The sequence below is a fragment of the Cervus elaphus genome, chromosome 13 (genome assembly GCF_910594005.1).
Source record: "Cervus elaphus chromosome 13, mCerEla1.1, whole genome shotgun sequence".
Lineage (NCBI taxonomy): Eukaryota > Metazoa > Chordata > Mammalia > Artiodactyla > Cervidae > Cervus > Cervus elaphus.
This window is the reverse complement of record NC_057827.1, coordinates 44,410,825-44,433,553: the sequence shown is the minus strand read 5'-3', so window position 1 is coordinate 44,433,553 and position 22,729 is coordinate 44,410,825. Positions and strand designations below refer to the sequence as shown.

At 38.9% G+C, this 22,729-nt stretch overlaps 2 protein-coding genes across 7 annotated transcripts in view; one reads left to right on the top strand and one right to left on the bottom strand.

Annotated features, from left to right (window-relative positions):
* The window catches only part of STRN3 (striatin 3), a 100,492-nt gene extending 94,814 nt beyond the window's left edge, over positions 1-5,678 (top strand). For all 4 annotated transcript variants that reach the window (XM_043921434.1, XM_043921435.1, XM_043921436.1 and 1 more), the window contains 2 exons: positions 3,858-3,944; positions 4,027-5,678. In XM_043921434.1, the coding sequence (XP_043777369.1) occupies positions 3,858-3,944; positions 4,027-4,196 (257 nt within the window). In that variant the 3' untranslated portion in view covers positions 4,197-5,678. The remainder of the gene's footprint in view (positions 1-3,857; positions 3,945-4,026) is intronic.
* Positions 5,679-8,473: 2,795 nt separating this feature from the next.
* COCH (cochlin) lies at positions 8,474-22,106 on the bottom strand. 3 transcript variants are annotated; one of them, XM_043921443.1, is made up of 12 exons: positions 21,983-22,106; positions 20,979-21,039; positions 20,843-20,890; positions 18,588-18,744; positions 17,362-17,495; positions 16,818-16,880; positions 16,069-16,113; positions 15,823-15,970; positions 13,065-13,168; positions 12,123-12,349; positions 11,429-11,945; positions 8,474-8,973 (listed from the first exon to the last, which is right to left on the bottom strand). In XM_043921443.1, exons 1-12 carry the CDS (start codon positions 21,998-22,000, stop codon positions 8,798-8,800), a joined length of 1,698 nt encoding a protein of 565 aa, XP_043777378.1. In that variant the 5' UTR covers positions 22,001-22,106; the 3' UTR covers positions 8,474-8,797. The 3 variants fall into 3 exon arrangements, with proteins under 3 accessions (XP_043777378.1, XP_043777379.1, XP_043777380.1); XM_043921444.1 differs by lacking the exon at positions 21,983-22,106 and adding an exon at positions 21,397-21,486; XM_043921445.1 differs by lacking the exon at positions 21,983-22,106 and adding an exon at positions 21,205-21,390.
* Between the last annotated feature and the right edge of the window lie 623 nt (positions 22,107-22,729).

Below are 22,729 nucleotides of genomic sequence, written 5' to 3'. Positions count from 1 at the left end.
CTTAAAGATCTTCCCTTGCTGCAAGAGCAGAGAGATAATTTTCTTTACTCTGTTTCTAAAAAGATTCTTTATATTAATTGTTGAAAGTTTATATTTGTAAGGAAAGGTTCAGGAATTTTAGTAGTTATAATAAAAGGAAAAAGTGGTTCTTTAGAGCTTTTTGTCTGGCAGAAATCAGAAATAAGGTGCCTGTAGACTTAGATTGTTTACAGATTCTACCAATTAATTCTGTGTGTTAACTAGCTAGTACCTTATCTTTAATGTGAAGATAATGTGAAGCGCTAGACTCTAAACAATGGAAAATTTCACTCTCATTTTCTCTCTCATACACAGAGATACACATATATACAACACTTGAGCTAAACTGTAAATTGAGTTCATGTGTGTTCTTTTTAACGAAATTTGTCTTGAAAACTGGCAATTCATTTAAATACGATACACTCAAATATCCCTATAACTGGTGTTGGTGGTTAGCTAAATTTTTAATAGGATAGTGTTCTATCAAATGATTAGTAATTTATTAGGTTTCTTATCTGAAACATTGTAGAAATTGATTGTATGAATGGAGTCAGTATTTAGATTTTAACAATAAAAGTACATTTAGTGTTTTGCACTGCACTGGCTCCTATCACGTATAAGTTATTTCTGCTTTCCGAGGTCTTATTGTTGCCTGGGGAAAATAGTGTGAGTGTACGCACACACACTCATACATACACATGTTCATGCATAATGCAGTAAGATGAAGGAGTCTTCGTAAAGTTAAGGTTTGAGTTTTTCCTTGCAAGGATGGTAAGGTTTTTGTTTGTTTTTAAGTGAAGAAGTTAGTAGGAAATTCCAGATAAGGGTATATTTTGAGTAGAAGCACAGAAGTGGGAATTTGGGCTGGAAACAGAAGTTTCTTAGAGGTAAAGCCAAAGAGGTAAGTAAGTTTGGAGAAGGAAGGCAGAAACTACTGAGCCAGATTTTTCAGAGCCAAGCTAAGAATAATGGATTTTTGTTTACACTATGCACTATGAAAACCACTTGAATATTTGACCAGGGATCTGCAATACTGGTTTAGAAAGATACTCAAGTCACACTGTATGGTAGATCCTTGACTACAGAGGATTTAGAAGTTTCCATTTATAGTATTTGTTTCAGAGAGATCTTCAGGGCTCGTGGTTTTTGAAATTTCAGTAGAGACACAAATTTGAATTGCATATGCTGTAACCAAGAGACCAAGACTTAGCTAATGGGTGAACCTGGGAGGAGTGCGGGGGGAGTTGGAGGAAGAGGGTCCTGAATTGGTTATGGCCTCATTCATTCAGCAAAACTGCCATATCCTCAGCACATTTCTTGATCTTTGGTGAATAAAACAAAGTATCCTGTCCTCTTCAATCTTACAGACAAGTGGTATATTGCTTTCTGTAAGTGAGACATTGGTATCAGTCTGTTTCTTCATTTTATAGATTGCACAAGTCAAAGGGCTTAAGGTGCTGGGGAAGAGAGAATCAGAGCCTGCATGTGTCCTCTTTTTCCTGGGTTACAGGAAGAAAGAATCTTGGTGGGGGAAGAGAGATGGTAGCAGTGCCGTGGAGCAGAGGTGGATTTGGTTCAATGTGAGAAGCTGCGTGTATATGCTGATGAAGGAAGGGCCAGGAACTTTGACTTCTGTGGTCACTAGTGGAAACCCAGCATCCAACTTGATTCAGAATTGCACCTCCTTATAATTGGTCCAATCTGAAGGGTCACTTAAATTTTGAAGTGACTTCATGACTATGTAGACAAGGGTTGACTCTAATATGTCATAGTTAGGGATGAAAGAATTCTTTGGTTTAAGACATGATACACATAGTAGATGTACAGTCATTCTCATAAGAGAAGTCAGAACTAGATCTGTGAGTTAAGAGCCACCATCACAGAATTAATGTTTTAAGGGAAGCTAATGATACTTCATAGTTATCCCCTAATGTTTTGAGATCGTTGGGCTGGAGGCCAACTCTTCATACTCTGAATTTTTTCTTTTTTTCTTTTTTTTTTTTTTAATATTGAAACGAATAAGAGTCTAGAACCAGTAGATGAATTATGTTGGACTAATAGCATGTTGTGATGTCTCCCAGGTGGCACTAGGGGTAAAGAACCCGCCTGACAATGCAGGAGACGAAAGTGACACGGGTTCGCTCCCTGGGTCAGGAAGATTCCCTGGAGTAGGAAATGGCAACCCACTCCAGTATTCTTGCCTGGAGAATCTCATGGACAGAGGAGCCTGGTGGGCTGCTGTCCATAGGGTCGCAAAGAGTTGGACACAGCCGAAGCAACTTAGCACAATAGTATGTTGAATGATTTTTCTGTTTCTCAGGATAGTAGAGAGAAACTGTTACAGTTACTCTGTTAATATTGATGAAAAACAGACAGATGTGGCCTAAATGACGAGAGACTAATTTTGTCTTTAATTGATAAGCATTTAGTATTGCCAGAAAGTAGCAGGCTTTTTATGTTCTTCAGAGTAACTTTTTGCACATTTGATTATGTTGTGGGTTTGTGTTCGGGTCAGTGACCGAAGCCCCATAGCAGATAACAAAAGTAGGTCTGTTTCATGTCTCAGTGTGGAACGTTTCAGGGGACAAGCAGCATATCAAATGACTGTAAATAGAATTCTGGAGAAAGACTTCCATCTCTCATTAGGAGAAGCCCAGGCATTTGAGTAATAAAGACTCATTGCTGAATGAAAGGAGAGGAAATTTTTTTAACTTGTGATTTTATATTGGAGAATAGCCAGTTAACAGTGTTGTGATAGTTTTAGGTGGGATAGTTTCAGCAAAGGGACTCAGCCATATGTATACATGTATCCATTCTCCAAAAGGGAGGAAATTTTTTAAAGATATCAGTATTTGCCATCTTATTGTTTCTTGAGTGAATCAACTTAAATCGCCTTTCAACCATGAGAAGTGTATATTGCCAGTGCAGAGGCTGATGCCCTTGTCCCAAAGTATGCAAAACAATTTATATTCACAACTTGTTTTTAAATTTCAACTCAGTATTGAATCTGTTTGCTTGCCAAGAATTCAGTGAAGTTAAATGACATTTTCTAGAATAGTGCTTTTGTTACTATCTAGGGAAATCCAGAGTAATTTCTCTGATGTACTCCCACCCTTCTCCCCTTTCTTGTTTCTTATATATAAGATAATTGACATTTCAAAAGATAAATGATGCTATCAGAATGTTTAGATAGGAATGTATTCTCTGGTGATTTAACGTTAACTCTGTGTATAAAACAATCTCTTAATAAAGCATCTCTTAATGAGAAAGATTCTGTTTTCACTCTTAATTCCCCTTTTTATGACCTTAAGCTTTTAATGCAGCTTTATAGTCATTGTTTTCCACTATCAAATACCATCAGTTTCATGTTACACAGATGTTTTTTGAAGTAATTGGAAAAGTTCTGCATTAGAATTAAAATTCTCTTTAGAATATTATTGTAGTGGAGGAACTAAATGACAGAAGGCAGACCCAAAAAGCCACATGTTATTGTATGATTTCATTTGTATGAAGCATTCAGAATAGGCCAGTCCATAGAGAAAAGAGATTGGTGCTTACCGGGGACTTGGAAGGGAGGAATGGGGAGTGACTGCTTAATGGGTACAGGGTTTCCTTTCGCAGAGATGAAAATGTTCTGAACTAGATAATGGTGATGATTGTACATCATGATGAAAGTTCTAAAAGCCACCGAATTGTACCCTGTCAAATGTTTAAAATGGTAAATTATATGTTGTTTATTGTTGCTGAGATTGTTTTATGTTGCTGTTGTATTATGGTTTCTGATTGCCCAAGTTAGTAACTATTTGAAAACTTAATCTTCTCTGTTATGTTTTATTTAGGTAAAATGATCCATTCTATGGTAGCTCATTTGGATGCTGTTACAAGTCTAGCAGTAGATCCTAATGGAATCTATTTGATGTCTGGAAGTAAGTCTGAACTTCCTGTCCTGCCCGCAAATTTTATCATAGAATTATTACCCAGTAACATTTTTTATTTATTCTTTTACAGGCCATGACTGTTCTATTAGATTGTGGAATTTGGACAGCAAGACATGTGTGCAGGAAATAACAGCACATAGGAAGAAACTAGATGAATCAATTTATGACGTTGCTTTCCATCCATCAAAAGCATATATTGCTAGTGCAGGGGCTGATGCCCTTGCCAAAGTATTTGTGTGAATCAACAAAAACTCTCATCATAACAGCAGATTTGCTTGGACACAAAGGGTCTGCATCACTGCCATCAGAAAAGTTAATGATATGACACTACATATGATCTGCCTGGTGAAGGCTATTTGGGCAGGCATAAATTGGTGGAAATCACATCTTAACGTCAGGCTCATTAATTTAATTGTAATTACTGTATTTCGTGGGACAAAAAAAGGACTCCATTATTTGTGGCCTGTACTGGATATGAACTGAGCGTATGTCTGTCTTTTAGGTATCTCTAAGCCAATGTGGAGTCTGATCTGACAAAAAGACTTTTGTTTTGGACTCTGTGTGCTGCCTTAGGGTTAGGAATGTGGTGCTCTTGTTGGGGGGAAGTGAGCTCCAAGAGTAGCTTTTTTCATCTCTTAGTGATCTTCTGTTTATCGGTTGAATGCCACAGATTCCCTTTTAAACTTATTTTGCTTTAAAAAAAAAATAAAAAAAGAAAATTTAACTTAAGATATTTTAGCATTAGTTGCACAAAATGTTTGGATAAAATTCTAGTTTTTATAAGTCTTTTTATATATTTAGCCTGTCACAACAGTGCTCAAGATTGTATCGAAGTTTTTCTGCATTATACAACCCTGAAACACAGAGATCTCACTGACCCGCTGCCGTGTAACCACACTCTTTCCTTCTTTTGCATAATACAGCTCAGCTAAGTCTTTCCATAAAGATGCTAAATCACCATCATCATCACGTAACTGTCTTCTTAAACCAAGGACTATTAAGTGTATTAAAATGAAACGGTGGGGTTTAGTACTCCAAATGAACTCTTAAAAAATAAAAAATAAAAAAACTAATCTTGGCATCCTATCACTATGTGATATTTTGTACATCTTACTGTATTTACAAGTTTATTTATCAAGGATTATCCATCTTGCTAATAGCCTATTATTTATTTCACTTTTTGTTGGTCTTTATATCCTTTTATTAATGTGCTAAAGGAACCTGTATATCTATTTTGGAACTCTCTGATAGTCTAAAATAGACTAAAAATGGAATATTTTATAGTTTAAGTTACACACCAAGGTGACTCCCCCTAGATACATATCTTGGTTTACCATGATTCCAGACAAAACTATCTTGTTTTAAAGTATTTGGAGTAAAATTTGAAATACAAATAGGATACAAAAATAGTTGAATCAGGATACAGAAATCTGCTGTGTTTGGACTAGTTATCCCTGTTTTATTTTTTCAGATGTGCTTAATTTTATGGTGTAACTAAAGATTTTGTTTGTGTAATGCATGATTAAGACAATAAAGTATTTTTTCTAGTCTTCCAAAAAACTTTTCTGATCAGTTTGCGAGTTTTGATGAGTTTTGTAAGGTTTTTGTTTTACAAACTATGAATCAGCAAATTTTTAAGATTGTACCACATAGCGAACGTACCGCTGTTGAAAAATAATGTATATAAAATGCATATAATAAATATTAAATTGTGTACCTGTATGTTACTGTTGGCTACATTATTTTGTGTTAAATAATAAAGTGCAATACTTTACTCTCCATCGTTAAACTAGGTAATGGAGATGATTTCTCAGTGAGTCCTTCATTTTTATGCTCTTTTAAATTTTATACTGTTTATTGATAATCTTCAACAAGATTATAACAGTTAATACTATTAAGAATGTTTTTTAAAAGTATTTCACCCCATTTGGGGATTTAAAGAGAAAATCTTCTATTGAAGTTTAGATAATTAAAAATAACCCCCCCCCAAAAAGTTGCAGAGATGCAGTTTTATATCATCCTTAAGATATCCTACTACTTTATTAAGTCTGAATTTCAGTTAATAGTGTTGTTTTTCCTATCTAGCCAAACATATTTCCCACGGAAGAGTTCAGCAAAGAATAAACTGTATTATTCATTAATTAAAACTTATCCTCATAAGTGATGTTAAGTATTAGTATCTTTAAACTTTTCCTTCAACAAGTAATATCCTTTTTTGAAGGGAATTGGAAATGGAATTAGAAGGTAACGTTAGAAAACTTTGGAAACATTAGAAAAATTTGGCAAATTCTATTTTAATATGCCTAATAGTAGGCATCTTATTCTATTTGAATGCCTACTGCAAAAAATAATAATACATTATATATACTTTGAGATATTTTGCCACCTACCATAAAAATTCAAGTGGCAATTTTAGTCATGGCTGGTGAAACACTAAAACTTTTCAGAAGTTTTCCTTAAAATACTGGGGTTTTGGTTTTCTCAGTTGAAGATCCAACTTAGAGGTGCATTTTTGTCTTCCTCTCCCCCCCACCCCTTTGTTTTTAAAATAATTGAAGAGCAAGCTTTCCAAAGCTTAGTATTGTTTCTGGCAGCTGTTCCAAGGCAATGATTACTGTTTTAACTGAAATGTGATTATCATTATGGCAATGCATAAACATTCACCGTTTTTGGAATGTATTAAAACTGAAATGCATAAAAACAGTATATGTTTTTCTCTTATCTACTTTGGTTGTATTTTCTCTACAATATTAAACATTTGGAAGAGACTAAAAGGATGCAAAAAGAATATTTTCATTTTGTGTGCTTTCGTTTGTGACTTATGGGAAATTATGTAGATTCATTTGACTATTAAATGGTGACTTATATGTAAAGTTTGAGAATATTTTTATATACAGACTTTCACGTGTTAACTTTTTCAGTATTTAATATTTTCATATTATTCATGTACTTTTTTCATATTTTCTAAGTTATCCACTGAATACCAAGGTCTCATTTAATACATTAAAGGTTATAAATGAGCTAGCATAATTGATATTAGGCATACCTGGAAAGTTTAATTATATGGTTTTAAAAATCCTCTTTTAGTTGTTAACCCTTTATCGTGACTATGTTTACTTCTAAAAAGTTGACAGTAATTTAAAGTGTTCATTTATGCTCTCTTGTTGCTCTTCAAGTCAAAATATAAGCTTCCCTGTTTACCTCAAAACTTTTGTTCCTGGTAAAATTTTTAAAAGAGCTAATGACTAGAGCCTGGACATTTGTTTAAATTTTTTAAGGATTGGTCTTCTCAGCTGAAAGTTGTCTATTGTGGAAAAAAAAATGTTAAACCTGTTTTTCTGTTGCTAAATGAAAGTTCTTGTTACATGAATTGGTCATATTTGTGGCTTTATAATAAGGGGCAGGGGGTGGTGGTCAGGGGAGTCATTGACTTTGCATTCTCCCTTTTGTCAAATTTTTATGTAGTGTCAAAGACAATTTCACTTCTGCCTCTGATACATAGTCCTTTCATTCGTTTTACACAAACTAAAATTGTTAAATTCAAAAGATGTATTGGAGTAATATTCCAACCAGTTAACATCTTTTCCAGGTTAACTGGTTTGGGTGGTTGTAAACCATTTCAGATAGGATCAGTGTATGTGTGAGTAGAAAACACGGTCTTTAGAGAAGATGGGATAGAATATGACAGCACTTCTATCTGGGGAGAGTTCTTGGTGGGGTAATGATAGTTACATTAAGGGAGTTTGGATCACTGTTCTTAGGAACCAACTTCACAACAGTAAAAATACTGTTAATTACAAAACAACTTTGTTGAACCATGTACTCAAAAGTATTTCCTAGTGTTTAACCTGGTACTGGCTATGAATAATACCTAGAACAAATGGCATTCAATAAGTAATTGAAAAAAAATAAGGTCTTATTGCATGATTTTAAGAAGAAACTCAAAAAAAAAAACAAAAAAAAAAAAAAAGAAGAAACTCAGTTGGTCTTTCCACATGAAGTAGTTAAAGAAATTTTACCATGCCCTAGGGAGAGACACACAGACTAGTAAGTCAGACACCTTAAGTCACTAGCTGTTTTATTGCTTAAATAGTTTTTCCTGCAGTTCAGCTGTTTGGAAGATGTGCTTTTCTTTAAAGCTAAATGCTTCTAAGTGGTAAGTAAAACTTTACCAACCTAATTTTTTTTCAATACATTGATAACTTTTAGAGTACAAGCCAAATACATCAATACACAATAAAATTAAGGATATAAATAGAAAAATACCAGGCAAATGCTGCTATCTTGTTCAGTGTGATATTTGCTATAAGTTGTGAAAATACAAAAGAGGCTTGATAACCTAAATCGCTTCCATTTCATCTGTAATTACAACTTTAGGATATTAAGTAACATCTATATTGTTGATTGACTAAGACATCTACTTGGGTCAAAATATATTTTAACTAAGTTGAGCTTTTTTCTGTTTGTCTTTCATTTTCCTTATATATGTAATAATTAGAGAAGGAATGTTGTGTTCAGTCTAAATATCAAGTTCTTTTATTGAGCTATATAGAATTTGCATATTTATACATTTAATATGCATGTTAAAATAGAACTCTTAATAATCTACACTGTCTCTTTCCTGAGTTTCTAAGGATTGTGATTATAAAGCGTTCTGAACAATCAAGCCTAAAATGTAATTAGAAGGTATCTTTAAATGAATGCTTATTTGCTTACATTTTTGCCATCTTTAATAGTTTTCTCTGATTTTAGTATGCTATGTAGTATTTCAGTATTACTAGAATACAACTTATACATTATATCCCCTTGCACTTTTTCTTTCAGTTGTCAAAATGTCACGATTATTGCTGGGATTCTAAGAAATCTCTACAGATGCCTCTGATCACATCAGAAACAATTGGTTCTAATCCTGTGAACTCTCTTGTGAAGAAAGCATGCGACTCCTTTGGTTTAGAGGCCATATCTTTCAGGTCATCCAGAGGTGCCCAAGCCACACCAACAGAGAAGATGGTGATACCTACAATGGAAGTATTTTTAAGTGAATTAAGAACAAGTTACAGTTGCATAAAATTACAACATGAGTTGCTCAGTCGTGTCCGACTCTTTGCGACCCCATGTACTGTAGGCCACCAGGCTCCTCTCTGTCCATGGGGATTCTCCAGGCAAGAATCCTGGAGTGGGTTGCCATTCCCTTCTCCAGGGGATCTTCCTAACCAAGGGAAGCATAAAATTACATGTATATATTTTTCACACATAAGTACACAGTTGCACACGAAACTGCCTTAAAATGCCTGAACAAGTAAATCCCCTGTATCAAGTTTTTGGGTAGGTTTTTAACAGTCATTGTAATGAGACTGGCTAACCAATTTAGTCAGAACCAGAAGTTTTGCCATCAATGTAATTTACCATCTTAACAAATACATGATCACTGAAAGGAAAAAGTAATTTGATAACAAAGTTCAACATCCATTCATGACAGTACACAGCTAGAAAGAGAAGGAAGCTTTCTTTACCTGATAACCTAAAAACAAGAACAGACATTTAGTGAAATGGTGAAAACGTCCCCTCTTGAGTTTGGCATGAGAAAGGACTGCCTGGTGTCATCACTTCAGTTAATCATCATTCTGGAGTCATGGCCAGTATAATACAGCAAGAAAGAAGGACACAGAAGGTGTGGCATACAAATAAGGTAAGTCTTCTAAAGCTCTTTTCTGGGGAATGATGACTAGTCTGTTGAAAACTTTCTCCCATTTCATTCTGTATGTGTTACATTAGCAAACTGGCCAATAGTTAAAAAAAAAAAGTCTTTAATCTCAAAGCAAAAGTTTTCTGATAAAAGGAGCCAGGGACTTCCCTGGCAGTTCAGTGGTTAAAGACCACATGTCCCCCCCAAAAAAAACAAAAAAAACCACACGTCCACTATAAGAGGTGAAGGTTCAGTTGCTGGTTGGGGAACCTGCATGCCATGTAACATGGCCAAAGTATTAACATGAAAACATCCAGAAAGAAAGATCTATGAAATGGAGACTACCATCTATATCTACTGAGTGAAATCCCCATAAAGTTTTGAGTTTCTAAAATAGCTACTCCCCTCCTATCCAAAGCTTCAGCCTCCTCCTCACTATATAAAGTACTCAAGAGTTGTGAATACTTAAGATATAAATAAAGCAGGTTTAGATGATGTAAAAGCTACTTGAAATAATTCTGATTTATAACAACTTTCATGAAAATAGTGTAGCCCAACTTCTTAAGTTCAATTAATCATATAGGGAGGATATATTTGAATTTATTTAGTTCACTTTATTTAGCCTAAATCCAATCCTGTTAGCATAAACTGAGTAAGTTATACTTTTAAGGAGTATGATAGCAAACATCTTCACCATAAGTTAGTTGAGGAATACATTAAGCCAATGTATATATAAAATTTCATGTATCCATTATCTGTCCTACTTAATAAACTATTCCATCAATACCTATAAAAGTACACAAATGCGTTAGCAGAGGTGCTAATAAATGTATAAAGTGAAGTGAAAGTTGGTCAGTTGTGTCCAACTCTTGTCTCCGGCATTGCAGGCGGATTCTTTACCAGCTGAGCCACCAGGGAAGTAGGAAATATTAGGAATTAAGTGGAGAAAAGGAAGCACAGAGGAGTGTAGGAAAATGTAAGACTCTTCATTTCCTCCTCCAAAGTTAGTGGTTTTGTATTTTAAATATTTATGGACTCCCAATCACTCAGTTTTTAATCCCAGGAAAGGGAATCTCAGCTTTTTGTTGGCCTGTTTGATCTCAGCAGCACACATGCTTAATGTTTTCATGAACTAGTGGTCTTTGCCAACAGTAATGTTAAGGTTAGGGTAAGAAAAAGAAACTTTTTATATCCTTTTATAATAGAATTTAATTATCTCAAAGTGGGGGGTGGGGGAAGAAGACTAAAAACGAAATCTAGACTAGGATTAATCTTTATTGGTGATCTTAGAAAATCCATGCCAGATTGAAAAGTAAAAGGATAAATGAGCAAATAGATTCGTAGTAAGCTATGATAAAACTGTAATTGCCTGGGTTTTTTGTTTTGTTTTGTTTTTTAGAGGATTACAAAATCTTTTATTTTTTTCCTTTAATTTTTTTGGGTCACATCACACAACATGTGGGATCTTAACTCCCCAACCAGGGATCAGAACTGTGCTGCTTGTGGAAGCACAGAGCCTTAACCACCCAATCCCTTGGGGTTTTAATACTCTGCCTGGGTTTTAATATTGGCCTCATCACTTACTAGGTGAGGTTTGAGTGTGTTTCCTTATCTATAAGATTTAGTAGGGCTGCTCTGACAATGAAATCAGTTAATACTGGGGAAAACTCATAGACCAATGACTGCCATCCTGTAGATGTTCAAACAAGATTTAAGCTTATATTTACCCCTAAATTTGACTGAAACCCTCCCAGTTCCCTTCCCATACAAAGGACATGGACCTTACCTGCATCATGTGCAGCAGCAGCAGGCCCTCGAACATCATCGTAGGACTGCCCATCTGTGACTATTACCAGGAAGTTCTTGTTGGGGCTGTCTCTCATGGGACCAAACACATTTCTAACAGTAAAGGAAATGGCATCCCCAGTAGCTGTCCCACCACTCATGTAGCGGATGTTTCTGATGACAGCTAGGACATTCTCTTTGGTGCTGTAGTCAGTGAAACTGAACTCTGTGCGCTGATCATAGGTGAACTGTACTGCAGCTATCTTAGCACCAATGTCTGAGATTTCAAAAGTCTTAGCTATGTTGGAAACAAATTCAAGCATGAGGCGGAAATTACTTTCTCCAACACTACTGGAGCCATCAATCAGAAAGGCAATGTTCACTGAGTTATAACAGGTCTTGCTGCACATCATCTGCTCATGCGTGCAGAGCTTCTGTACCAGAGGCTTCACGTATTTTGTGGTGCCAAACCAATTGGGCATGTGGTAAGAGAAGAAGCCGTTATTCCGACAGACAGCCTAATGGGAGAGACCCAAAAAAGATATCCAAAGGAATTACAATTTGTTTCTTTAAAATTATGAAAATGTTAAATCTTGAATGTTCAAAGTTAATCCAGACATGGGCCAGTCAGCACTACCCCTTGAGGTCCAAAACTGAGTCACTACTATAACAAAAGACATCTCTCAACTCTTTACCTTGTCAACAAATGCAACATCCTGAACCATTCCCAGTTCCTCGGGGATAGGCTTAGCCACAGAAACTATAAATACATTGACGCCAAACTCTCTGGCCACAATGCCTGCTTCCTCGATGTCATCAGAAGGCCAGCCATCAATAAATACCACCACCACTTTGGGAATCCCTTTTCTCACTCCAGTGTCTGCAGTGAAGAATTTCTGGGCGGTATGCTTCAAGGCTTTTCCTAGGTTTGAAAAAGAAGCAAACTGGAACAGCACCACTGCTCAAATGACATTTCTCTGTCCCTGTACCAACTTCATGCTTTGAAGTTTAAGAATTTAACTTACAAAGAGCTCAATTCTTTAACAGATGCATTGGATGGGAAACTTTAATTATCCATCAGGCCTATTTTTTTGTCTTCACAACCCACACTACATCCCCCATCACCTCCCAGAAGCCTCACATTTCCTTTCTTTACATCAATCACCAGTCAGAAACACAGAACTGACTCCCACTTCTGTACCTGTTCTCTCCATCTAGCCCCTGAGTGGCTGATTAGTACCACTACAGACTCAGAACAGGAAGTCTCCCCTCAGAAGGTCCAGAGTTCTGTTCTTATTGTTTCTGTCACATCTGCATTCATTAGATGAGTCTGTTGATCTTCATTTCTTTTAAACATTCTAAACAGGTACTTCTCTAATGTGACATCTGCCCTATCTAATATGAGGATTGAAACTCACAATGTCATGTTTTTGTTTTTCTAATAAGCAATATCAGTAAACCCTTTGGTATGTTTTCCATTAAAAATTAAATAGATGATCAAGTGCAGACCTAACCAAGATCAATTCCAGGGGGAAGAGTTTCACATCTGCTTATATAAAATAGCATAACACTGTCTTGTGTGTCTGATCATTCATAACCTCCTCTGTGTCACTCCCCAGCTACCAAAGTCTACTTACCTGTATTGGAATTACCCCCTCTGAAACCCACTTCCTTTATGGCAAACAAAACATCTTTGGCTGATGTAAAGTTTTTCAAGTAAAATTCTATTTTAGGATGTTCACTAGGTTAAAAAAAAAAGAAAAAGTTATTCAGAGAGAATTGGAAAGATAAACAAGGAACATTATGTACCTCTTAAAAAGCCTGTAAATTGGACAATGCCTAAGTTTCTTAATTCCATAGCATACAGGCAACTAAGGTATGGCATCTTGAAGTTTTAGGGTTCTTTCAGAAATGTAACAAAAACAATTGCTACCTTGAGGGTTTATTGGATTCTGAGTAATATGTTAAATACCTGCTACAAGTCTAATCTCACTTCATAACTCCATAAGGTAGAAATTATTATCCCAACTAATAAATGAAAAAATGGAGGCCCAAAACATTTAGGTAACTTACCTAGAAAAAAAAAAAAAACAAACCAACCACCACATTTAAAATTCAGGTTTGCCCGACTCCTAAACTACATGAAGCACCTGGACCAAGTGGCTCAGGGCACTGAGCGCAGTGAAAATCTTTAGAGTTGGGCACCAGGTGGTTGAATCACAGGTGGGTGTGAGGCCTGGCCTGCTTCAGGGAGGGACCTTGGAAGCTCTGAACAGTCTGGGTCTATTAACCCGGTTCTCTGATCAGACAAGGCAATTTCAGTGACACCAAGGCCAACATTTTTAAAGTGAGGGAACTTACAAGCAAACAAATTATAAAGTATTATAATACTGAATTTTTCTTAGAGGATACTGACATTTGCCAATCTTAGAATTACATATATTTAAATAGATTTGAGATTTTTTAGATTTAATAGTAAATTTTACTATTTACATAGTATAAATTTCAGCTTTTATAACCACTCTGTTCATTAGAACCCATGTTGAGTAAAAAACAGCATAATTTATTGTGTTTAGTTTTTAGATAAGTCAACATTTCATCAGTGCAATATTTTAAGATCTTAGCATTATCAACTGCCATTAAGTCAAGATTTCTGAAGGACAAGTATTGCACTCATTGTATTCCTGCATTTCTGGTGGCATGATTTCTGCATACCTGGTATATAATGTTGGGTCACAAAATCAGATGTCATGAATAACTTTTTCATTTTTATGGTCATTTTGCAACTATCCAAATTATTTATGTGGTTTAGTCTTATTTGTGCATCCTTAATGAGACAATTTTTTATTCTAATTAAACATAAACTTGACATAGTTTATCTATTTAATGTTCTTTGTAAAATAGAAAAATTATAAAGCAGGAAGTTTATAGAGAAGCTAGTCTTTGTATGAGTCTACAAAATAGTGTAGACTTTCATCTTGAAAAACCATTGGGGAAAAATAGCAAAGAAAAAATATTAGAAGAAAAACATTGAGGGGAATTTGCCCTATGACATGTTAAAATGTACACTAAAGCTACCATAATCAAAGCATTGTAGAAAAGATGTTAGAATTAACATACAGATCAAAGAAAATTTGTCTAAAGTTATAAATTGACATCACAAATGGAATAAAAAGCTCAGTTTTTTGGGGGGACAGTGGTTAAATTATGTATAAGAAACAACAAATGTAAAGATTCTCACACCAAAAGAATTCTATCTAGAGGACTCCCCTGGCGATCCAGCAATTCAGACTCTCAGCTTCCACTTCAGGGGCTGTAGGTTCAGTCACTGGTTGAGGAACTAAGATCCCACATGCCACACAGTGTGGCCAAAAAAACACCAAAAGTTAAAATTCTATCTAAATTAAGAACCAATTGTAAAAAATAACATAAGAACAAATGAAATATAAATATTTGTAATACTACTAGTGACACCCTTACACACTGCTGAGAGTAGTTTAAACTGAATCAACTCTTTAGAAAACAATTTAACTGTTTATATCAGAAGCCTTAAAAATGTCACAACCGTTTGACCCAATCTCACTTCTGGGAATCTAGCCCAATGAACTCATCAGAGGTGGCACAAAGATGACGCAGGATGTTCAGCACAGGACAATTGTGAAAAAACAATAGAATGGTTACATAAATTATGCTAAGGAACATACTCATTTTTCAAAGAATATTTGTGATACGAAATGTTCAAAATAGTGAAGGATAAAAAAAGGTTTTAAGATATCTTTATAATCTGAGCTTTTGAAAAAGAAATGCACATAAGTATAATCAAATATTTTCTTAAAATACTGAAAGGAAATACAACATTTTATATTGATTATCTCTGAGAGGTATATTTAGGAAATTTGTTTATTGTGTGTTTTATATGTTGTTCAAGCTTTCTCTAATAAGCATGTTATAATCCTAAAAGACATCAGTATATATTATTATAAAATAAAAGATTAAGCTTCAGATTGCCAATCAAGGGAATATGGAAAGAGCTAAAAAGAGTAACAACAGGATAGGGAAGAGAGATAAACATCACAGCTTCCTCCTTCAGTGAAGAGAAATTAGGAATTGAGCAAAGTAGATGTGCAGAGATAATCTATGTGAGCAATAAGACTTTAGTCTGCCTTCTGGTCCTCAAATGGTAGCATGTAATTCTCAAAATCCTTTTATTCCAAAAGAGGAAGCATCTACCAGTCTGCTCAGGCAGTCTTAGATTCTGACTTTAGTTTGAGAATCCAGACTGTCTGCAACTCAGTATGTTTATACCAAACTGAAATGAATGTACCCGCTAAAAGGATCATTTGTTGTCATTCAAGACACCATTCAAGTCTCCTTCCATTTTCTCAAGGGTGATACCTGGCTTGAACAAGGCCCACGTGTGGTCCTTCGGTTCCAATTCCCAACATTAGAGCCACTTTCCCAACAAAATTCTTCTGTAGATTAAATCGGCGTTGCCCGATATTAAAACTTCCATCGATCAGAAACGCAATGTCTGCTTTACAGTCTGTGAACACCCAAACAAATGGTTCCGTTAGCAGTTTCAAGAGGAAGAAAGGAGAGAGAAAAAATGTTACATTCCCAAATGGATATCCAGACTCTTACCCTTATTGCCAGTTTTCTTCTCCGGTGTTTTCTTTAGTCGTTTACCTAAAACAAAAGAAGCACTTGGCATTATCAACAGGAAGACAGTTCCACAGAAGGAAACCCACATGGACAAAGCTCATGATAAGGAGTGGCATTCTTGAAAAAACTTTTTTAAAAAAATCAATTTCCTCATGATTTTCTGGACTAAGGAAGTAATGCCTCCAAAAAGAAGTTAGGACTGTAGCAGACCTACATATTTAATGTGCCCCCGATCCATGACTTTGATATCCCAAATCCACAACTGAGGCAGGATTGGAAACTCAGAGTTAGATTCTAATGTGCTTAGTTTCTTTGACTTTAAATTGCCACAGTCTTTGAAAGGATGATCCCTGGCTATTTTTAAGACAGACAGGCACTCATTTATTTTTTATATGACAAATGGAACGAGAAGTTCAAGATACTTAGACCAGTTTCCAGGTATAGTTTATCAAATCAGGGAGAAACAGTAGGACTTCAAAGAGAACATGTGGTACCAGAGTTTACCAATGAAAATAAAGGATAAGGAATTTGAAATATAATACTGAAAGTTTCCCTACTTAATATACCAGTAAAGATACTTGCTTTGTATTTATTTATTTTATTATTTTTTTTTGGTATTTATTTAATATCAGTATTTTAAAAAGAAGGAGAGCTTCTGTCAGTAACACTTATTTGTAACTTCCCAATGCTGTGCCAGGCAGCTAGGAGACAGGTTCTGTATTTCATACCTGTTGCTGGATGTGCTGTGGACACTGCCTGTCCTGTGGCTTCCTGGGTACCACTTTTGCCTTCTGTTAAAATAAAAAGAAGACTATGTTTTCCCTGTTCCTTCTTTACCATCAAAGAATAACAAATAATTTAGAGTTCTATAGGACGATAAATGTAATAGAGTGGCAATTACAGGAGTAGTTGCTGCATGTAGTTTCAAAGAACCAAAATGAATCTACTGTGTCATATTTTTAAGAGGTCATCATAAAATGAATTCACTCATTCTTTTTTTAGGGTTATTTGTTCAGTGTCGGGACATTCTGACTGCAGGCGATTCAAGTTTCTATTGCCATCTTCTGGCAGCAAGATGATTTTTCCCTCCATTCACCCAAGTTTGGTTTGAGTGTGTCCCTGACCCTTCCTATCCCCTGACTTTAACCTATAGTTGACTTCTCCAGGCTTGGTCACAAGTTTTTCCATCAGAGTCAAGGACTTTGAGCTGAGAAAAGCAGGGGTTAGGGAGAAATATTTATGCAAATGTAAAAACAATTTAATTGTACCTACTTGTCACTGTGAAAGAAGCAGACCATCTGGAAAGCGTCTGAGACTGGATGCCATTGGCAACTACTGAGGAATAGTTTTCTCGACCTGGCAGGCTATAGATTCTCACAGGTCCTCCTGAGTTGCCAATTACCCCCCTGCAACACAAGAAGAGCAGCTGAGTTCTATCCAAACTTTTGCAGGGGCATTTGACTGACTTTATACTGCTATGTTGCATCTATTGCTCTGACTAATCAAGAAAACAGTTCAGCAGGGAAGCCATCAAACTTTTTAAAAACTGGCAACCTTTTAAAAAACTTGCAGAGGTACAGAATTTGCCCAAGGAAATGGTTTTGTGCTATTAAACTTCTTTAGTGTTAATAAGGACACACTTGGAGTATCCTGTTCCCTACATATAGCTCAGAGGATCAGAGTTTTAAGAGCGTCAAATGATTTTCTTAGTTTTCCAAAATACTTAACTACCTGTCCTTGGACTTCATTGAAAAGAAGTGTCATCCTGGCCATTCTTTTGCAGGATAGCAGAGTGGTGATGAATATGGGCTCTGGAGGCAGACCTGGGCTTTCAGTCCCAGCTCTGGCACTTGCTAACAATGGTAACCTTGGGCGAGATACTTGACAACTGTCTGAATCCAGTTTCCTCATCTGTAAAATGGGGTAAAATTGTATCTACCTTGCACAGCTGTACTGTTGTCTTGGAAGTTAAAATAATGACTGCCGTATAGTAAAAACTCAGTAATAGAGTACATGGTTAGGAATCTTTCCTGTGCTTAGCCGCTCAGTGGTGTCTGACTCTTTGTGACTCCATGAGTCACAGTGGAACTGTAGCCCCCCCGGCTCCTTTGTCCATGGGATTCTCCAGGCAAGAATACTGGAGTGGGTTGCCATTTCCTCCTCCATGGGGATCTTCCCAACCCAAGGATCGAACCCAGATCTCCTGCATTGGAGGCAGATTCTTTACCATCTGAGCCACCAGGGAAGCCCTAAGAGCGTTTTAGAATCACAAGAAGCAAGCTCTCAAATAATAATGCAATTCACCTTTACTCAGAAAGCTTCCCTTATGTAGTTGGTGATGCAAGGAGATCCAGGAAAATCTCAAAAATGTATCCATCTTCCATGGCCAAGATTGGTACCAAAAGAAAGAACAGGTGGGAGGGGGTGTCCAGATGGCTAATGAGGGAAAGGAAATAATCACACTTGTCTTTCTCTCCCCTTGGTGTATCCGGGCTTACCTGTGGACAGCGGCACCACATACGCTTGATACAGACGCATACACTATGTGCCCAAACACGGAAAACTCCTCCAGAGGGCAGCCGCCTGGGCAGAGGACATCTGCTTTTTCTTTCCTGATGTCCAGGCCTCTGGTAAAGCATGTGATAGCGATGGGAACTGAAGAGAAAGGAGAGAATGTAATAACCATTCTTGGGACTTTTAGGTGAGTAGTGGTGGGGGAACTAGGATGTGAGATTAAAATTTTACTTTCCTAATTTCTACACTTTTTGTTAAGAATATTGACTTAGATACGGTTTCACACCATTCCAGATTTTAGCAAGCCAAAAATAAGTTTTCCAATTAATCTAGTCCTCAGACCCTATAAAGTCTAATGGGAGAATTTTCTCAGTTCTTATTAGTTTGGAAATATATGAGAACTAGAAAATAATGTTAGTCATTGGCCATTTATTAATTCATTCTAAAAATACAGGAATCTCAACTCTGATTATAATTGTGTACATAGTTGCCTGAGGTGAAGCTATTAAATATGGGTTGAACCTCTGAGGAACATTTTCATGACACACACAAATTGAAGTCATCCTTTACATCGGAGGGCCATTTATATCAGTTTTCGTCAAGTGCTGTGCATTAAAATTATATTTTAATTTAAGCAAATCAGTCAAAAGATGCTTCACTTTAAAGAACACCATTTGGCTCAACCATTCATTTTAGCTGAAATAAATAAAGCCATGAGGTTAATTTGCCCAAGGTCACACAGCTCAAGGAAAATTCTACCTCTCCTGCAAGGCAGGAAACAGAGAAGTTAGTCCCCTTCAGAACAGAGCATTTTTATCTGAATTGAACCAGCTTATTTCTGCTCCAGATCTGTGCAGGGAGATATATCAGGCAGCAAATGCAGTTTTAGAAGGCACTGTTAATACTGAGGGCTTCCCTGGTGGCTCAGATAGTAAAGAATCTGCCTGCGATAATACTGAGGTTTTACATGATCAACTTGATGAATAATCCCAGTTATTACTACAAAATTTGTTAGGGACAAGCCCTTGGCAACATGTAACAAGACAAACATATTAATTCATCAATTTGCTGTGAATATTAAATTTATTAAATTGAATTATTAAATATTGTTATTAAATACCATTTTCCAAACACTGGAAATTGTGGTTATCCAAGCCTTTTTGAAACAGATGTTAATAATTAAAAAAAAAAAAGTTTTTTTTCCCCAAGATAGTAATGCTATCTGGTCATATGCCCAGCTGAGTATCCTACCTCTAACAAGGAGCCTCTTCTAAGAGCTCTCTGTGCCAAGCTGTACCCTGGACTATATACCTCCATGGAAGGGAAGGCAGGACTTCACGAAAAGTACAATGCTGACTATGAATGCTCTGAAACACTCTAGATTGCCGGTCAAGTTAAAATCCTTACCCAAACCAGCAGCCTCATACTATGTGCTTCAAACCTGTTACCAAACTGCCTCAATCCTACCTCCCAGTTTCCAACGCACCAGAGAGGCTCTGCCTTTAGCTGCCAGCTCTGACTTTAGTGTGTGTCTGTGTCAGGGGGCGCTGAATACAGTCCTCTGCAATACTTACCTTCATTTCTCCTTTCAAGGAAAATAAAGGATAGATTTTGAAAAGACCGTCTGCTTTTTACATTTTATAAAATACACCTAATCACACATCCTTACTCGGACTTCTAGATGGGGAACAAACTATTTTTAGATTCTCTCGAATGTTAAATGAGCCCATAGATGCTATTATAGGGGGTCATTCCTGGAAACACAGAAAGAGGGTCAGACGAGATGGGACAACGACCTAAGTGTCTCTCAGGCCTGAAACCTCTCTCTCTCTCTCTGTTCCCTCTGACAGTCTGAAGGCTTCTCCCTGATCCCAAACGCCGCGGAACACCCGGGACTAATGTGTCCCTCGGTGGTGCTCAACGAATACCCCTAGCCTTGACAGTCTGCTCGGCTTGCTGGGGGGAAGGGGAATGTGGGAGGCTTCTCCGCACCTTGGGAAGACTGTCCCCATCGGACCCCAGGAGCTCCTTCGCGAGGGACAAACGGGGAAGCTGGAGTAGTCAGGCTGTAGGTATGAATGGGGTGAGCCAGGCAGCAGCGCCAGCCCTTGCGCCCTGATGCTCGGGTACCTGGCCTTGGCCCGGCGGCTCCATCTGAGCGCGATTCCATGAGCCCGCTCGCAGCCCCTCCCACCACCCGGACGAAGCCCTGCTCCGCGAGCCGGGACCCGCAACTCACCGGCTCCCTCGCTGCCTACGGGCTCCGGCGGCAGCAGCAGGCAGACACCTGCGGAGAGAGGACAGCGCGAGGGCTGACTCCAGCTTCCACCGCGCTCGGTGCTAGGGCAAGGGGGCGGGGAGGGGCGCCTACCCACCGAGGCAGAGGACCGGGATCCAGGATGCCCACATGGTTGGTGGTCGAGGGGCTACTCGGACCTGGGAGAGACGGAGAATGCAACCGAGACCCCTGCGTCCCCACCCCCACCGCGCCCGCCCGCGCGTGCGGGATTCCCCCTCTCCCCCGCCCCCGCACTCCTCGGAAACCGAGGGACCGCCAAGGAGAGGGGGAGCCCAGAGAGGCCGCTGCCTCGGGGCTCGTACCCCCTTCTCTAGCTGGAGGCGACGCTCGGGCTGCAAACCGAGCCAAACCCAGAATCAAGGTGCAAGCCCGGACCAGGAGGAGCGTGCGCTATGAAGACAGACAGACAGACACACTGGGAGCGACAGAGGGGAGAGAGAACTGGCTGGCTGCAGGGACCCTCAAGCCCACGCCGGACGCCGGGGTCTCGGCACCTGAGTCGGATCCGCCCGGCTGCGCCGAGTGCGGAAAGCGCGGCTCCCGCGCGGCTATAAAGGCTGCGCCGCGCGCATGAGCATTGTGCGGGGGGCGCGCGGGGAGCGGGTGCGAGCGGGGCCCCGGGGCCCGGGTGGCGGCCGTCCAGCTCCGCCCGCACCCCCGCCTCCTCCCTGCCCCGCCCCGGGGTGAAGCAGCGCCACGGCGCCACCCCCGCGGCGCGGGGCTCGGCCACCTGGACGCCGCGTCCATCCCCGGGGGAGGGGGAGGCCCGGGGACCTCGGGGGAGCAGGCGTCAGGGCCTTCGGGACGCGTGTGAGACGGCGGCGGGACCGCGCTCCGGCAGGGAGGTTGCGCGACGTGTGGAGACCCCTCCAGGGCTCGAGGGAGCCGGCCTGTCTCTTGGGCCTGGGGAGGAGTGGTCCCCGCGGCGGGAGCGGCGGCGCCGCGAACGCTGAGGCCTTGGGCCCCAGGAGAGCTACCAGGTACACACGCGGCCTCGGAAACAAACTTCCCGACTTCGTGCTCCCGCGGCGGCAAACTTCCTACTTTGTTCCCACGGTGTACTTCTAAAGGCAGGCCAACCTGGGTGTGATCACGCATGCCCCGTATTCGGGAGAAACCCCATCCACGGACTGGCTATCTTTCGGATCTTAGGGATCCAGCCTCCCGAGTTGGCTTCCCGACTTGGCTTCTGCCGCAGTCGGTTTTTCTCCGGCGGCTCCGTCTACTGTCCCGTGGAGCCCGGACTCTGCATCACATGTGCTTTTTCTTCTTTTCCAGGTTAGGAAGCCTTTGTGTTTGACTGCCTTTCAAATTCCCAGTCCTGGTGTCTGCTGTGGTTGCATAAATTTAAGATTTGGGAACGTACTTAACACCCTCTATTTCTCTCACCCTGCTGACTTTTTACGTGAGGAAACGGGAGAAAGTAGAATTCATGGGGCGTGTAAGTGACAGACAGGTGACTTGCATGACCCCTGAGGAACCGACTCCCAGATCCAGCAGAGGTGGCACGTTTTCGTCTTTTTAAAAGTTTTTTTGTTTGTTTGTCCAAAGAACAGAACTTTATTTAGGCCTAAAGTATAACCAGTCATTTTTGTACCATAAAATCCATCCCTTTTCAGTAACTCCCATCATTTTTAATAAGTTTACGTCCATCCCCAAAAGGGCCCCTTCACGCCGTTGGCCACCGATCGTCTCTCCCACCCTCAGCCCTAGGCAACACCAAGCTACTCCCTGTCTCTAAAGATTTGTCTTTTACTGGTGTTTCATATAAATGGAATGATACAATATGTGACTTCTTTTACTAAGCATAATGTTTTTGAGTTTCCT

Coding starts and splice junctions, on each gene's coding strand:
- COCH (XM_043921443.1), bottom strand. Junction 15,971..16,068: donor GAAGAAAACTGGCAATAAGG/GTAAGAGTCTGG, acceptor GGGTGTTCACAG/ACTGTAAAGCAGACATTGCG. Junction 13,169..15,822: donor GTGGGCCTTGTTCAAGCCAG/GTATCACCCTTG, acceptor TTTTTAACCTAG/TGAACATCCTAAAATAGAAT.